The sequence below is a fragment of the Diadema antillarum genome, unplaced genomic scaffold, assembly GCF_040938485.1.
Source record: "Diadema antillarum isolate AM-2024a unplaced genomic scaffold, OU_Dant_1.0 seq00001233_RagTag, whole genome shotgun sequence".
Lineage (NCBI taxonomy): Eukaryota > Metazoa > Echinodermata > Echinoidea > Diadematoida > Diadematidae > Diadema > Diadema antillarum.
Window position 1 is genome coordinate 169,546 of NW_027272021.1, and position 15,325 is coordinate 184,870.

General features: G+C 37.4%; 1 protein-coding gene across 10 annotated transcripts in view; it reads left to right on the forward strand.

Annotated features, from left to right (window-relative positions):
- Positions 1 to 15,325, forward strand: part of LOC139745071 (neurobeachin-like) — a 444,680-nt gene that overhangs the window by 98,336 nt on the left and 331,019 nt on the right. For all 10 annotated transcript variants that reach the window (XM_071655484.1, XM_071655489.1, XM_071655485.1 and 7 more), the window contains exon 4: positions 1,757 to 1,857. In XM_071655484.1, coding sequence (XP_071511585.1) covers positions 1,757 to 1,857 — 101 coding nt within the window. The remainder of the gene's footprint in view (positions 1 to 1,756; positions 1,858 to 15,325) is intronic.

The following is a 15,325-nucleotide window of genomic DNA, read 5'->3' on the forward strand; positions in this document are numbered from 1 at the left end:
ATAATTACTATCGTTGTGTGAAAATTATTTGCTTCAGAACGGTCTCTTATTCAAGTAGTAATGTGCAGTTTAATGCCCCATCACTGTACAGGCATGCTAACCTGGAAATATTAAACTGCACTTTGCTTGAATATGAGACCATTCTGAAGCAAATAATTTTCACATAACAATAGATGTATAATGTACTCTTAAATGAATAACGCAAGGATTAGAACAATCATCCCCCAGCATTTCCACTAATTCCCACTGATCAGTTACTAGCCATCTCCTTTAAGTGTTCTATGAATGCAATTAAACTGCATATTGGGAATCCAGTTCTCATTATTTGCCGTCAATTCCTTGATTTATTCACCGCAGGAATGGAAAGCTACATAGGTAATAATGCAGCTTGATTAGATTATAGCTCAGGGTGATTGAATAACTGAGTAATTCCAGGAGGAGAATTGAAAATCCCTAGCCATTCCTTGGCATTCTGGCTTTGTTCTGCCATGATTGATAGGTGTCACCCTGTGTCATGACTTGATTAAAGGCCCACTTGGTGTAAATCACTGCTCTAGGGCAGTCTCAGACAGCCCTCCATTTGCTATTTCTCCTTGTCATGCAATAGTGGGTGAATGACTGGCTTAATCATATCTGATCGTTAGTGCTGTGGGAATGTCAAAGGGGAATTGTATTTGCTTTATCCCACTTCAGATTGTAAGATGCTCTCACTGGCATGTTGAACGTGTTGAATTTTAAGAATAGAGATAATAAAGATTCACATTGTATCCACTTAAAAGGGGGAAATAGTGAAGTCGAGTATATTAGAAATCAAAGTCATCCTCCAAATTCTCAAAACTGATTCAATTAGTTGCTTTCATATCAAGTAAAAATTAAAAATTTTGGCAGTCTCAAGTGCTAGGGTAAGCATTGAGAAATATATAGACCTATATTTTGAGTAAGAAAAAACCAACAGCACCCAATAGATTTAAATTGTGAGTTTGTAGAATTTATACATTCTTGATTCATAGACTTAGTAGATTGGATTGAAATACTGTATGCTGATATATGCTGAAGGCCATATGCAATTCATATCAACACCAACACTAATATGTGTATGTTGGACCAGCATGTGTTTGTGTGTGTTTGTGTGTGTGTACATGTGAGTAACCATTGTTCAGAAATGGTGTGCCAGCAAGTGATTCTCATAATTGTCAGCTCACCTCTTTCTGGCTAATCCCGAAATTATTCTTATGCTCTTTGCTCTTTGATTTGTTGTTGTTGTTGTTTTTAAAGTTGTTTTTTTTTAATAAGAAAAAATTATATGATATGAAAACTTCTGTCTGGAGATGAGAGAATATTTCAGGAACATAAGGTCATTTCTGTGCTCTTTACAAAGATATGAATAAGTGTTTCTCTGGAGCAAACAATTAAACAAGTTGACATATACACTGGTTGTAATAGTTATAACTGGTTGTAATAGTGATGACCAGTCACATAACCTGGAGCACTACTCTGCAGCACCCACAGGAAGCCATCTGAATGGGACTTTTCATAACCAATACCTCAAAATACCATTGATGTTTGTCAGTAGTAAAGTTAGCAGTTGTAGAGTGGCATATTCTTTATACTTGTCTGATATCACACACATTCCATGTAATGTCTGTACTTCCTTGTACTTGATAATGAGATATCATTGGAATACTATTAACCATATTGTCCAATATGGCTTACTGATGTAAGAACAGGGTTAATTGACACCTTTTTCCTTCCACAGACCTGCTGGTGGAGATTATTGGTGTGCTAGCCATCTACAGCATCTCAGTGAAGGAACTCAAACTCATCTTCAGCAGCTTGAAGGGAGCTGAAGGGCATTGGGTAAGACCCACCTCTTTCTAGCCTTATCTCAAGCCTTTGTAGACCATTGCATTGAATTATTAACTTGTAGCCACATTTCTATGAATAAGCTATTATTAGGTGACATGCTGTAGGTATGGCATATCACCTAATGTGCAATTGTCAGAATCTCTTTCTCTTTATTCTATTTTACCAATTTTCCCAGTCAATTATCTCAATATTGACATTGCCAATTCATATGAAAACATCCATAATCATTTCTCATGGCAATCAACAGTATGGTTTAGCTTTTTATTGTGTCCAGTTGTGCCTTATATCATCTAGACACCATTTTATTCCATCCTTTTTAAATGAAGTCAAGTTATTGATCATATCTTTGTGACCATAAGTCATTTTTGGAAGGTATAAATATCAGATCAAGATAAACTGCACACAGAAACCCACCTGCAGTGATGAACATAGAGACAAACGTTGACCGCATGGCTGTGCTGAAAATTTTCAAGAAGGCAGAAAAACAAACCAAAATTTTTACATAGACAGGGGCCATTGATTTGAGCAATGATTACCCTATGATTATTCAGTGCGAGCATGGGGAGGCATGTTCATGGTGGCAGCATAGCCTTACACTTACAAGCAAAGAGTGGGCGTTTGCATTCATTGTTTTGACAGTGATTGTGACCGTACCCTTCATATTTTTTTCCGGCCAGTATAATCCTTGCAAAAGTGAAATCACAGTTTACTGTTGCCAAAAATTTAAAGTTGATGCAATGATCTCTGCAACTTAAAGGCATAATTTACCATTTGCAGATGAAACAAAAACCCAGCATTAGTGCTTCAAAATAGTTCTAAAATGTGAGTTAGGGATAGAAACAACCAATGTAAAATTTTGAATCAGTATGATCGATGTCAAGTATTGTTAGATATACAAAATGTGAACAATAGTTATAATAAAAGTGTTTCCAGACTAAACTGTCTACAGTTATGGTTTAATGAGAAAAATAGTGATATCTCCTTATATTTTAGGCTTTATTGCAAAAATCTTGTATGGTAGGATGTTTTGTGATACAAATGACCTACACATATGCATCAAAAGTGATATCTTGAACATTTTTTAAATCACTGCTCCCAAAGGTAAACAGGACCTTTAACCTGTGTTCAGTCAGTGCCAGTTGACTTTAATACTGATATCACTTCAAATAGCCATACTCTGACCCATAGCTGAAGTGTTGATCTTGATTTGTGCTTGTCTTATAGTGTTGGATGAGAATGAATTTCTGATGATTCCAGGGTAATGTGTAGCATCAAGCACATTGTTGGCATAGGCAGAGAGATTATATTTTACCTATATTTCACAAGTAACATGCTTCAGCCCAAGCAACAAAATGGTTGTGTGCAAAATCTTACAAGATTTTTACCACCTGTTTTGAATGGACATTTTGAGATGTATCTTTACATACTGGTACTTAGATTTGATATTGTAGAATCACATTTGAAACTATTAGCCAGAATATAAAAAAGAAAATGAATCTGTGAAAAAAAAAAAAAACCACCCAGAGTCAGACATGACTTTGTGACCATTTCACTTGATTTCTGGACAATTAATCCATATGAATTCCACCTAGAGCAGTGTTCATATGTTATTTCCAAATGATTCTCAACTGAGTATGTTGTCAAATGAGAACCAGAAGATAATATGTGAAATAGAAATCTATTGAGTTTACCATTTGATCTGTGCTATATATTTACATTAAATGCTATAGACTATAGTTTAATGTGCATGCAAAACACTGCATTTAAATCTAAATGTTTACTGTGCCAGTGAATGTCTGTATAATGGAAGAGATACTCCTGTGGTGCAGATGGTACTGCTGAAATTTGACTAATTGAACATTGTCCAAGCATACTGACTGCAGTGATGATTTAGTGCACGGTATGGTTTGTCCACCCAGGGAATATGTGTATAGAAAATATGTGTAGGCTGCTGAATGAGATGAGATGATATATCAGAAGGACTCGACTACTGTCTCAAGCCCTCATGTAATTTGGGGACACTTGTAGGAGAGAGAGAAAAAAAACAACTTACGTCTGTCTTTCCTGATCATTTTGAAGATGGCATTCGATGATGGTTAAACATATCTAAGGTATGGACAAGAAACTTCCTTTATGGTTACAATTTTCAACTGGTATCATCATCCTAAGTTTCAGTTAAAAATATGTCTTTGGCATGAAGTATACATGATTTACAGAATATGTTGATAAGGTGCTCAACATTATCAAATTGTTTCTCTCCATTTTGGGAAAATTTGTCAGTCCTGAAAAGAAACCTGCCCAGTCACATTGAACTAAATTTCTGTTCTGAAAAGTGCAAATGGGCATGAAAAGACCGTCTGCAAAGACTATGTGTCTGCAAGATGGATGCTTTGTATTTTCAGGTTGGCGTTGGAGATGGCAAGTAGCCTGCTGAAGGAAGGGGGCATTTAGGTATTCTCCGAATACATCAGGGTGAGGCAGGAGACCTGGGTCAGAAAACACAGCGGGGCATTCATAAGGGGGTTAGGGGGAGGGTAGCGATGAATATCTTAGCAGTGAATTTCTGAGCAATGGCATGCTGGGCTGTAAGGATAGGCACAATGTTTGCCTCCCCTTGGTTGAATAATGTGTGCCTAGACAAGGGTGGACTCTGTTCTACTGGAAAGAAGATGGAATCATGTTGTCAAGTGGAATAGAGATCAGCAGATAAGGGCCTCCGGAGTAGGAATTCGAAATGACCTCATTTGCATGGAAAAAGTGAGGTAGATGCGATACTCTTAGAGAGAGGGAGAGAGGAAAAAAATGATGCCCCCAAAACAAAACAAAACAAAACAAAACAAAACAAAACAAAACAAAACAAAACAAAACAAAACAAAACAAAACAAAGTGACATATTGACAAAGGATTTGTATATTCTGCAAGAAAAGAGTCGGTGAACAGCAAACTGTGGTTATTGAAGCAGACTAGAGTGAAGACAGGGGAGGGGTTTTCCCTTGATTGGCCTGTGGGAATTTCCCTAATCATGAGCCTGTAGTGAATGCTACGAGTCTTTCATACTCAGAAATGTGGGAGAAATATCATATGAAAGAGAATCGATGCAATTTCAGCAACTCAATGAGACCTTCACGTAAATTAGAATAATGTCAATTGAGAAAATGGGGTGAAATGGAGATTCAGAGGAGGGGTTCAATGACATACTGTAAAAGTGGATATTTTTGCGCAAGTAACTTTTCGCGCTCGGCCGGGTAAGAATCGCGCTGTTTTGGATATCTCAGCCATTTCAAAACCAATTTTCATCGAATAAATGTTGAATTCCTCATGGAATTACATGCTCTTTCATATTTTGTAAAAGGTTTCTCATTATCTCACCAAAAAATGTTAGAAACCTGAAATTAGGTCTCACCAAAACTAAACGATCCCTTTAACCACTAAGTCACAAGTACAAAACAGGCAACACATATAACTTAAATTGAAAAAAAAAATATTCAGTAGCGAACATTTGTGGAAATAAAAGCACTCGTGAGATTTATTTGCAAGGTGGCAGCAGAGAACTGACCACACATTATTGCAGGAAAGATAAATTCCAACCAAAGTGATACCCAGAATGATTGATGTCAACTGCTGGTTTGGGGGGGGGGGGGGGGGGCAAAGGAGACTACAAGGGTCCAAGTTACCTGTTTGCTGCAATCATCCTGAAGGGCCGTAGGCATGAAGATAGATTAAGTTGCTGTTAGAAGAATGATGCTATGCAAGTGGAGCATTCCCAGAGGATAGATTCAGAGAAGAATTCAAAATGAAAACAGCAGAAGAGGAAAGTGATCGGAGTAAACCGATAAACATGATCTCTCTTTAAGTGGGATGGATAAGGGAAAGAAAACAGAAGGCAAAGGGGAAAAAATGTGTCTTTGGGATTGTATATGGTGTTGTACCATCTCATGTCCATGTTTACTATCAAGAAGGATGACAGCAATTATCTAACTTTTTATCTTTGTTACAAAATATATCAGATTATATAGACAAGGAATATATGGATATTAATAAATGAGAAAGCTTGGATGATGACAGTGATAAGGACTCTCATAATCCTCTCAGTCGAAGCACCTTGTTAACATCAAACTTTGAGTAATTTCACATACAATCAGATAAAACAATGGAAAGAAAGTCACATACCCTTGGTTGATTCCAGTGTCTTCCAAACAACTTTATTAAAAAAAGACCTACCAGTACTAAAATAGTTTCAAAATCATGGAGTATCTACATGAAGTGTTTTTATGATTTATGAGGTATGATTTTTTTTTTTTCGCAAAGGAAAGAACTTGGATGCTTATATTTCTGAAATTATAGAAATTACATCCCAGCTAATTAACAAAATAGTACAAAGGCCTGAAAAGCAAAGAAGTTTGCACAAAAAGAAAATTGCCCATAAACGAACATTTCATGTAATCAGACTAGTAACAAAAACTGTGGGAATCATAGGTCTTTAAAAATCACATCAATATGCTTATGTGGTGCTATATGTGGATGCCTTTTGAAATCATGCTATTAGAACCATAAAAAAAGAGTTGCGGCAGGTCAAAGGGAGCATGTGTGAGAATGAAAGCAATCTTTCATATATATATAGGCTTACCAATGTGTTGTGAATAAGGATTGCAGAAAGAAAAAGAACTTGTATACATCACAAAAGCATTATATATATGTATATAATGTCTGATTGTCATGCATGGAAAGTAGAAAAGTTAAGTTTTTCTATGCTGATACAAGGGAAGAAAGTGGGGCATTGATGAGGGCAGAGTAAGAATTTGCTGCATCACCACAGAGCTTCTTTGAAACATATTTGACCAGGGTACATGTTATAGGCAGAGTAGTAGCAAACATTTTTAGCTCACCTGAGCCAAAGGCTCAAGTGAGCTATTGCGATCGCCCTTCGTCCGTCGTGCGTCGTGCGTCGTGCGTCGTCCGTCGTCCGTCGTCCGTCGTCCGTCGTCCGTCGTCCGTCGTGCGTCGTGCGTAAACTTTTTACATTTTCATCTTCTTCTTGAAAACCCCAAGACCGATTTTCATCAAACTTGGCAGGTAGCATCCCTAGGGGGTTAGGAACTCAATTTGTTAAAATGGGCACCATGACCCACCCAGGGGGCCCCCAGGGGGGCCCAAACCCCCCAAAATTAAGGAATCTTTAAAAATCTTCTTCTCTAGAACCAGAAGTGATAGAGCTAAGTTAATACTATGAGTTAGTTCATTGATGACTGCAGTTTCAAGTTTGTTCATGGCAGAATCAGGGATGCCCCCCTTGGGACCCAGGGGAGGGGGGTGGGGAGGGGTTCTAATGGGGCCTAAATTGTACATTTTCATCTTCTTCTTGAGAACCCCATGACCCATTTTCACCAAACTTGGCAGGTAGCATCCCTAGGGGGTTAGTAACTCAATTTGTTAAAATGGGCACCATGCCCCACCCAGGGGGCCCCCAGGGGACCCCCAGGGGGCCCAAATCCCCCAAAATTAAGGAATCTTTAAAAATCTTCTTCTCTAGAACCAGAAGTGATGGAGCTAAGTTAATACTATGAGTTAGTACATTGATGACTGCAGTTTCAAGTTTGTTCATGGCAGAATCAGGGGTGCCCCCCTTGGGACCCAGGGGAGGGAGGTGAGGAGGGGTCCTAATGGGGCCTAAATTGTACATTTTTATCTTCTTTTTTAGAACTCCATGACCCATTTTCACCAAACTTAGCAGGTAGCATCCCTAAGGGGTTAGGATCTCAATTTGTTAAAATGGGCACCATGTCCCACCCAGGGGGCCCCCAGGGGGGCCCAAACCCCCCCAAATGAAGGAATCGTTAAAAATTTTCTCTAGAATCAGAAGTTATACAGCTAAGATAATACTATGAGTGAGTACATTAATGACTGTAGTTTCGAGTTTGTTCATAGGAGATCCAGGGGTGCCCCTCTTGGGGGCAGGGGTTGGGGGGGGGGGGTTGGTTAGGAAGGTCCAAATGGGGGCCTGAATCGTACATTGTCATCTTCTTCCTGAAAACCTCATGATAGATTTTTGTCAAACTTGGCAGGTAGCATCCTTAGGGGGTCAGGATCTCAATTTATCAAAATGGGCACCATGCCCCACCCAGAGGGCCCCAGGGGGCCCCCAATTCCCCAAATTAAGGAATCTTTAAAAATTTGGGCCCTTATTGTACATTTTCATCTTCTACTTCAGAATGCCTGGTCAAATTTTGGTAGAGCTGTGAATAATTTAGATTAGTGACTGCGTGAAAGGTGAACTTGCGATACTCAGGTGAGCGCTAGACCCGCGGGTCTCTTGTTTCTTGAAATGATAGTTAATTGACATTTTCTGCTGTGTGAGAGAAAGGGAGAGTCAGAAAGAAGGACAGAAAGACAGATGGAGAGAGAAAGGAAGAGAAAAGAAGTGAGATAGAAATAAACAAAGACAGCCTTGAAGGGTGTAAATTACTTGAACAAGCAAGTCACCTCTTGCTATCCATGTATTGTGTGGTATCTTGGGAGGGAATGCTCTTGGCTGCTACTTTGTTTCTCATGCCAAGACAAATTTCCATCCTCTTAGTAGTCATTCCCAATGGAGGCAAGATGCACCTATATCTGAAAACAACACGAGTTTAAAGGGATCCACACAGTGTGATGAGACCAGTGCCTTCAATGTCTTCTTGAAAGCCCATTGAAATGTTGGGAAATAATTTACACCAAAAAAATCTGAATATTTCCTAATTAAACATGACTGTATATATGGAGATGTACATGTACAGTGTGTGTGCTAATGAGCTTTAGACTATAATATATGTAAACCCATTTTTTTTTTCAATATCAGATGTCATGAGATCTATTTAAATAAAAATACATTAAGCTGTCATTTGGGTCAACTTTGCATTTCCGATCTTCCTAAGGTGTGTGTGCATGGGTGTGTTTCTGATTTGTGTATTTGCCTGTGTACCAGGATTAGAAACATGAGTTGGTCTCTGTTTGACAAACAGTTAAAAAACAAACAAACACACAAATACAATATGTATAGTACTATGTAGGATTCTGCTAAGTACTCAGTAGTAAACACAACCCTGCTTTGACTATAAGTTATGATTGAAGAGAACAGAATAATATATAAATGAAAAAGTTCAGATACCTCACCATGATGGAGGGTACTTTTCAGAATGATACAATGAAGCACTGAGTTTGATTTTGCTATCATAGCAATGACTAGCTGGCTTGAAGATTTTTGTTGTCTTGAAGCTGTAGTTTCCATATATTGAGCTATCAATAAAAAAAAATAACATGAAAAATTTATATAGCACTTAAGATGAAAATGTTTCATAGATGATAGTAGTTATACACACATATACACACACACACACACACACACACACACCATATTCCTATACATTTTTTTAATTGTTTTTGTTTGTACAAATGCAGAGTATAGTGTATGGCTAAATCATGCTTGATAGTATCCAGCATCAATAATTAAATTTTGAGTCGAGTAATGAAGGATATGAGTTTTTCTTTTTTATTTCATCAGAGATGGAACTAGAGTAAGAAGACTTACTCCAAGTCCATCGTAGACTTGTCATGAGGCATTGTGAGGTGTTACAAAACAGTGTCCTTGTTTATGGATGTAATTACAGTATGGGTGTAAGTATGTATAATTGGAGTGAGTGTATTTATAGGAGTCACTCTGTATAAAAGATTATTTATAAGCCCCAACAACAGCCAAAGTATTTAAACATCTTCTGGTAAAACCCATACATACTGAGTGAAAGTCACCTTGTCATCACATACTGGTAATTGTAGATCATGTTACTTCAGTGTTGTTTTCCAAAAAAAGTCCATTAGCACACATCACATCCCATCCTCTGGGCCCACTTAATCTCCTAAATATTGCTAAATGATTGATGTTTTTCTGTAAGGGCAATGGTGGTAAATAATGGCGAATCTTTCCCCATCACAAGATACAAACTAGAGTTGCATTAATCAAGTCATCACGCACTATATGGGTCCCTGGGCATGGAGTGTAGTAATGACAACTTATGCATAATGCAAGTGTTGTAAATGATAAATTCATTCATTGAAATTTGCCAAAATGTCTCCCCATTGATACACTGTGGATGTATATACATTTTTTTTTTTGGGGGGGGGAGGGGGAGGGAGAGCTTTCCATACCAAAGGGGAGATATTGACAGAACGTAGTTGAAAATACCACCTGCTACAGACAGTCAATGTGATATTATTTTAACTTAGCTTGATTTTACAATGTTGTCAGAGTATACACAGGAGAATCTTTATCATGAGTTGGATGAGACATGATAATGAAATGAGCGCTACCCCCAACAATCCCTTAACAGCACACAGAGAACTCCTTGCCCTCCTTATTCACAAGTTAATAGTCCTAATCTTATCATCTTTTAATGTGATATATATATTTATGTAAATGTTGTTTTGAAGTGAAGATAAAGTCCAAGTTCTTGCCGTTTGCAAGAGAGTTTTAACTTCTAGAAACAGCAAGAACATGCTTGCCAAAGTGTTGGGAGTGAGTAGGTCCTTTCCAGGGCCACGTACATACCCAAGAAAGAATGTGGTACACTGTGAAATCTTCTACTGCCAAGGAAACCTTCAAAGATTTCGTGGCTAATGTCACTTTTTGGTGAAAAGGCATTCAAATTCAAAATTCTGTATCTTTCTTACATTCTGTCAGATTTTTTAGAAACATCTACTCTTTCTTCAACTCATTCTGTATATGGCCATCAATCTTAACATCGTTTGAAGTGTGACTTTATTGGTTGATAACTTTATTATCATTTTCTTTAAGTACAATGCAACATGTGATACAATTTTACCTTAAGAAATATACTCTAATATCAGTAATATGTCACCTGTATCAGATTTACCTGTAGACATTGATTGTTAATGTCAGCAGTTATTTGTATTCAGAAAAGAATATGATAGTTATCATATATGATTTTATGATTTAAGCTACTGGCAATTAACCATTTAAACTTATGACCAGTGGGTATCAGGTGGGTGCATAATCAATGCAAAGTATTGTAAATTGCAGGAGACAAGCAAACAGATACCATGCCTACTGTACGCTGAACTATTTCACAAATGATCTGCAGGTCACAAGGTGGTAATGGAGGGACTGTGGGGGAGGCCATGATTCATTCATAGGGTGTGAGGACGATAATCATGAATACCTCTCAGCGTTTGCATCGTATCCCCCATTATTGATGAGGCTTGGCAGCAATAGTGCAGCTTCAGACACGTTTGCATTTCAATATATCTTCCTTCTCCCCCCTTATCTGTTCTTGCCCTCAGGCACCCATAGATATTGATGATTTAGCTACTTTGAATTTTAGTGAGGGCACATAAGAACCTGTGTTCTGTAATGTGCATCAGGTCTTATGTACAAGCTGTACAAAGCATTGAGGGGGACGTTTTACAAAGATTGACCTCCTCCCTGGTTCCACCTCTAAATTACCATTTGAACAGCAGACATTTTGAGCCATTGGATTGCTGTCCACTAGTACAATCTTAATGATGGAAAAAAAAGGTCAACTGTAGCAATTGGTTCACTAGATTGAAAAAAAAAGGTTAATCATGGCATCTCAATTCCCACATTGGGAATTTGAATGCTTTTCCTATAATATGCAGATTTGTGACAAGATGAAGAAAATAGATAAGAAAATATTGCCAAGAATCGTCACTTCTTATGTATGGCTATAGTTTTGGCTGCTATGTGGTGCATGCTACTTTGACAAGATCTCTTTAATGGGGTCAATATAGGTAAGGTGTGTACATGTGGTCTTTATTAATTTTTATAGAAAATACCTTATTGAAATTTTCCTGGTGTTGGAGCAGCAGGGTAGTCGATATTAAAGGTTTTTATTCTATAAGATAACATAAGAAGACTAGACACTCTGCTGTGTTGTGTACAACTTCTAAAGTGCAGTTGCTTCTTTTATCAAAATTTAAGCACTCTTCTGCTTTACAAATGATATGCTTGCTAATTAAAAATAAAAATGTGGTTGAAAAAATTTGTCAATAGGCTAGCATTTTAGCTGCATTGTGGATCTATTGTGATCTTTTTAAAGTGATATCTATCAATTTTTCCCTATCTACACAGAAGTATGATTTGATGTCAGTATTATCTACACAACCCTTTCCCTGCTGTAGATTTTCAGTATATTCCAAACCTCAGAGAACCCTTGAATATCTGTTAGATGTTGAAAGAGGTTTTCTGTGGTTTTGAGCTAGTATATCCATGCCCCCGAGTACTCTACATAAATTTACCATGTGAACTGACCCCATGAGTCAAGTGTGAAACAGTCCATTGAAGATGTACTTTCCCAATGAAAGCCAAGTGTGTGTACCAGCACGCTTCTTCAAGCATCACAAATGGAAAGCTGTTGTAAAAGCATGGCACACAAGGAAGGGGGATGGGGCAGAGAACAGGGATGTTGAGCATTCCTATACAACGCTTGTGAAAAGCAGCTCTAGGTATTTTTAGAATCCTGCGTCTAATGGATGGGATTTCCACTGCATTTTCTATGACTGCAAAGTGGCAAGTGAGCCTCTCTCACTATGGTTTATGTCAAGGAGAATAGTAGAAGACATTGGACAATTTATGAATATCGACACTTCTCTATTGCCTCTGTGCCTTGGCCATAAAACTCTCTGTTGTGGTTATGCTTGAAAAAACAACACAAAAACCTTTTAAAGGTCCTGTTTACCTTTGGGAGCAGTGATTTAAAAAATGTTCAAGATATCACATTTGATGCATATGTGTAGGTCTGTTGTATCACAAAACATCCTACCATATAAAATTTTTGCAGTAAAGCCTAAAATATTAGGAGATACCAGTAATTTTTCTCAATAAACCATAACTGTAGATGGTTTAGTCTGGAAACATTTTTTTTATAACTATTGTTCACATTTTGTATATTTAACAATAGTTAACATTGATTATATGGGTTCAAATTTTTACAGTGGTTGTTTCTATCCCTAACACATTTTAGAACTATTTTAAAGCACTAATGCTGGGTTTTTGTTTAATCTGCAAATGGTAAATCTTATCATGGTTGCATTTTTGAATCTGAAAAAGGACAGAGATTAAGTTCTTGTGAAAGACAAACCCATTTGTAGTATTTGTGATGTGCTACTGCAATGCTTTTTGTGACATCACTGAAAACCCAATAAAAATGGTTGAGATATATCTCTAAAGTTTGACTAATTTTGTGTTAAGAGATTAGAGATAGTTTCTACTTTAGTGCACCATTGTTGTTAAGAAGTGATAACATGCAAGTACAGAGTTATAAAAAGTGGGCTTTTTGCAGACATAATAATAATAATAATAATAATAATAATAATAATAATAATAATAATAATAGTGGCTACTTGTATAGCACACAGGTCCACTTTTCAGTGCTCATGGCGCTTCAAAAATGAAAAGATATATATTTACATGCATATACATATTCAAACATTTCAACATTTTTATTATAACTATTAACTATTAACAATTAACTATTAACTATTAACATTTCAACATTTTTATTATAACATACACAGATTCTGGTGTATGCAGGCAGTTGGTGCACCTATAGCTTGCTTTCCAATTCATACTTTGAATTTCCCAGTTGAGTAGTTATATACATAATTTCAACATCAGATGGTGTCATCATGTCTGTATGTTTTTGTGTTTGTATGTGACAGAGCAGACTTTATCATGCCATTTTGAGTTAAGATGACATACAATTGCTAATGGTATCATAATCCTACATTGCTGCAGTTAATATTTCTTGTGTCCTGATTGGATTCCACTTACATGGAACTTGTGGGAACTTGATGATTCAGCCTGAATTATGGATGCCTTTTGTTTGTGTATTTGTTTCCTACGAACTCATGCATCTCTTCCTTTTCTTCAGCATGAATGGATCATTTTGATTCTGGTTACATTTTCAATGCATGGAAAATGAAAAGTACTCTCAAATAAGGCTGCATAATATGTCAGTTCATTGAAGGAGAGAATGTATTTTCTGTAACAATCTTGTGCTTGTGTACGAAAGAAAAGTAAAAGAACAAAAACAGGAGTGATTATGATCATTCAAACATCTTTAGCAGGTATAAAGATGGGTCTAGGGCAATTACCCAGGACCCTCCCCATGGCCCTAATCCTAATCCCAATCCTGAACCTAATCGTAACCCTAACCCATACTCCTAACCCTAATCCTAACCCTAACCCTAATCTTTACTTTAACCGTACCATTAACCAACATTTAGCTGGGGGGTAATTGCCCTCGGGGGGTAATTGCCCGGATACGATAAAGATACATGTACCTTTGAAACTAACCTAATATATCTTTTGGTCACTTCATCTTCTTCATTTCATTTGACTGGGTCTAGTTTAACCATTCCCATCAAAAATTCTTATGATTGCAAATGCATGTGCATAGAAGAGACATGCGTAGTACTGGAAAAGGGGAATTTTTCACTCACAGCCCTCTAAGATGAAGTTTGCATATTTTTTTTTTCCCTGCGGAATCAAAATATAAAGTAATGTTACATACAGCAAGCAAAAAAATTTGCATGCTTTTATTTTCGTGCTAGTTTCATGTCATACAAAATGCCAGAAAATTTTCCACACTATGAAATTTCCAGTTTTACAGAATTCTGTCAGAAGTGTACTAACAGATTGCTGTGAGACAAACAGCAGTGAGATGAGACAGATAATTTCTTCCAGGAATTCATTTTGTGATACTCCAGTGATGCACAGTTGAGCATCCACTTCACTGAGGTCTTTCTCAGTTTATGTGTGCAGTTGTCATACAAGACTGCACAACTTAAGCCATACTGTCAATGCCTTTCACTCTATGTACAGTGTATACACATGTATTTTTGTGTACCGGTACATTTGCTGGGGGGATACCTTAGAACCATATTTGCCTGTCTACTGTGTGTTGCAGTCTCGAGAATGCACTTGGTTGGTGTTTGGTGATTTTTTTTATTTTTTTTTTGGGGGGGGGGGAGGGGAGGGGAGGGAAGATGAGGTGATGTTGAGGATGTTCCGTGTTCCGGAATCCAGACATGCTTAGCTGAGCATGTCCAGAAAATTATGAGAGGAAACCCTGGAAGCGCACAAATTTGATTATTTGGGCAGGGAACAAGTCTAGTGTGCAATGCATGTACTCACTCTCCTTCAGGCTGTTGCTATTGCTGTAATATTTATGGGTAATTTTCCTAGTTTTTATTGGGGGAGGGGTAGGGATGGGTTCCAGGCCACTTAACAACAAGTTGGTCATGACATCATGTGCAAAAAGGGCAGTGCACCATGATACAGAACTTACCCCATGGTAGAGGTATGTTAATACTGTCACTTATGACCACAATACTGCATTACTGAAAATCATAATAACAAGTGAAATCAAAGTTAATGCCCCAAGAACAT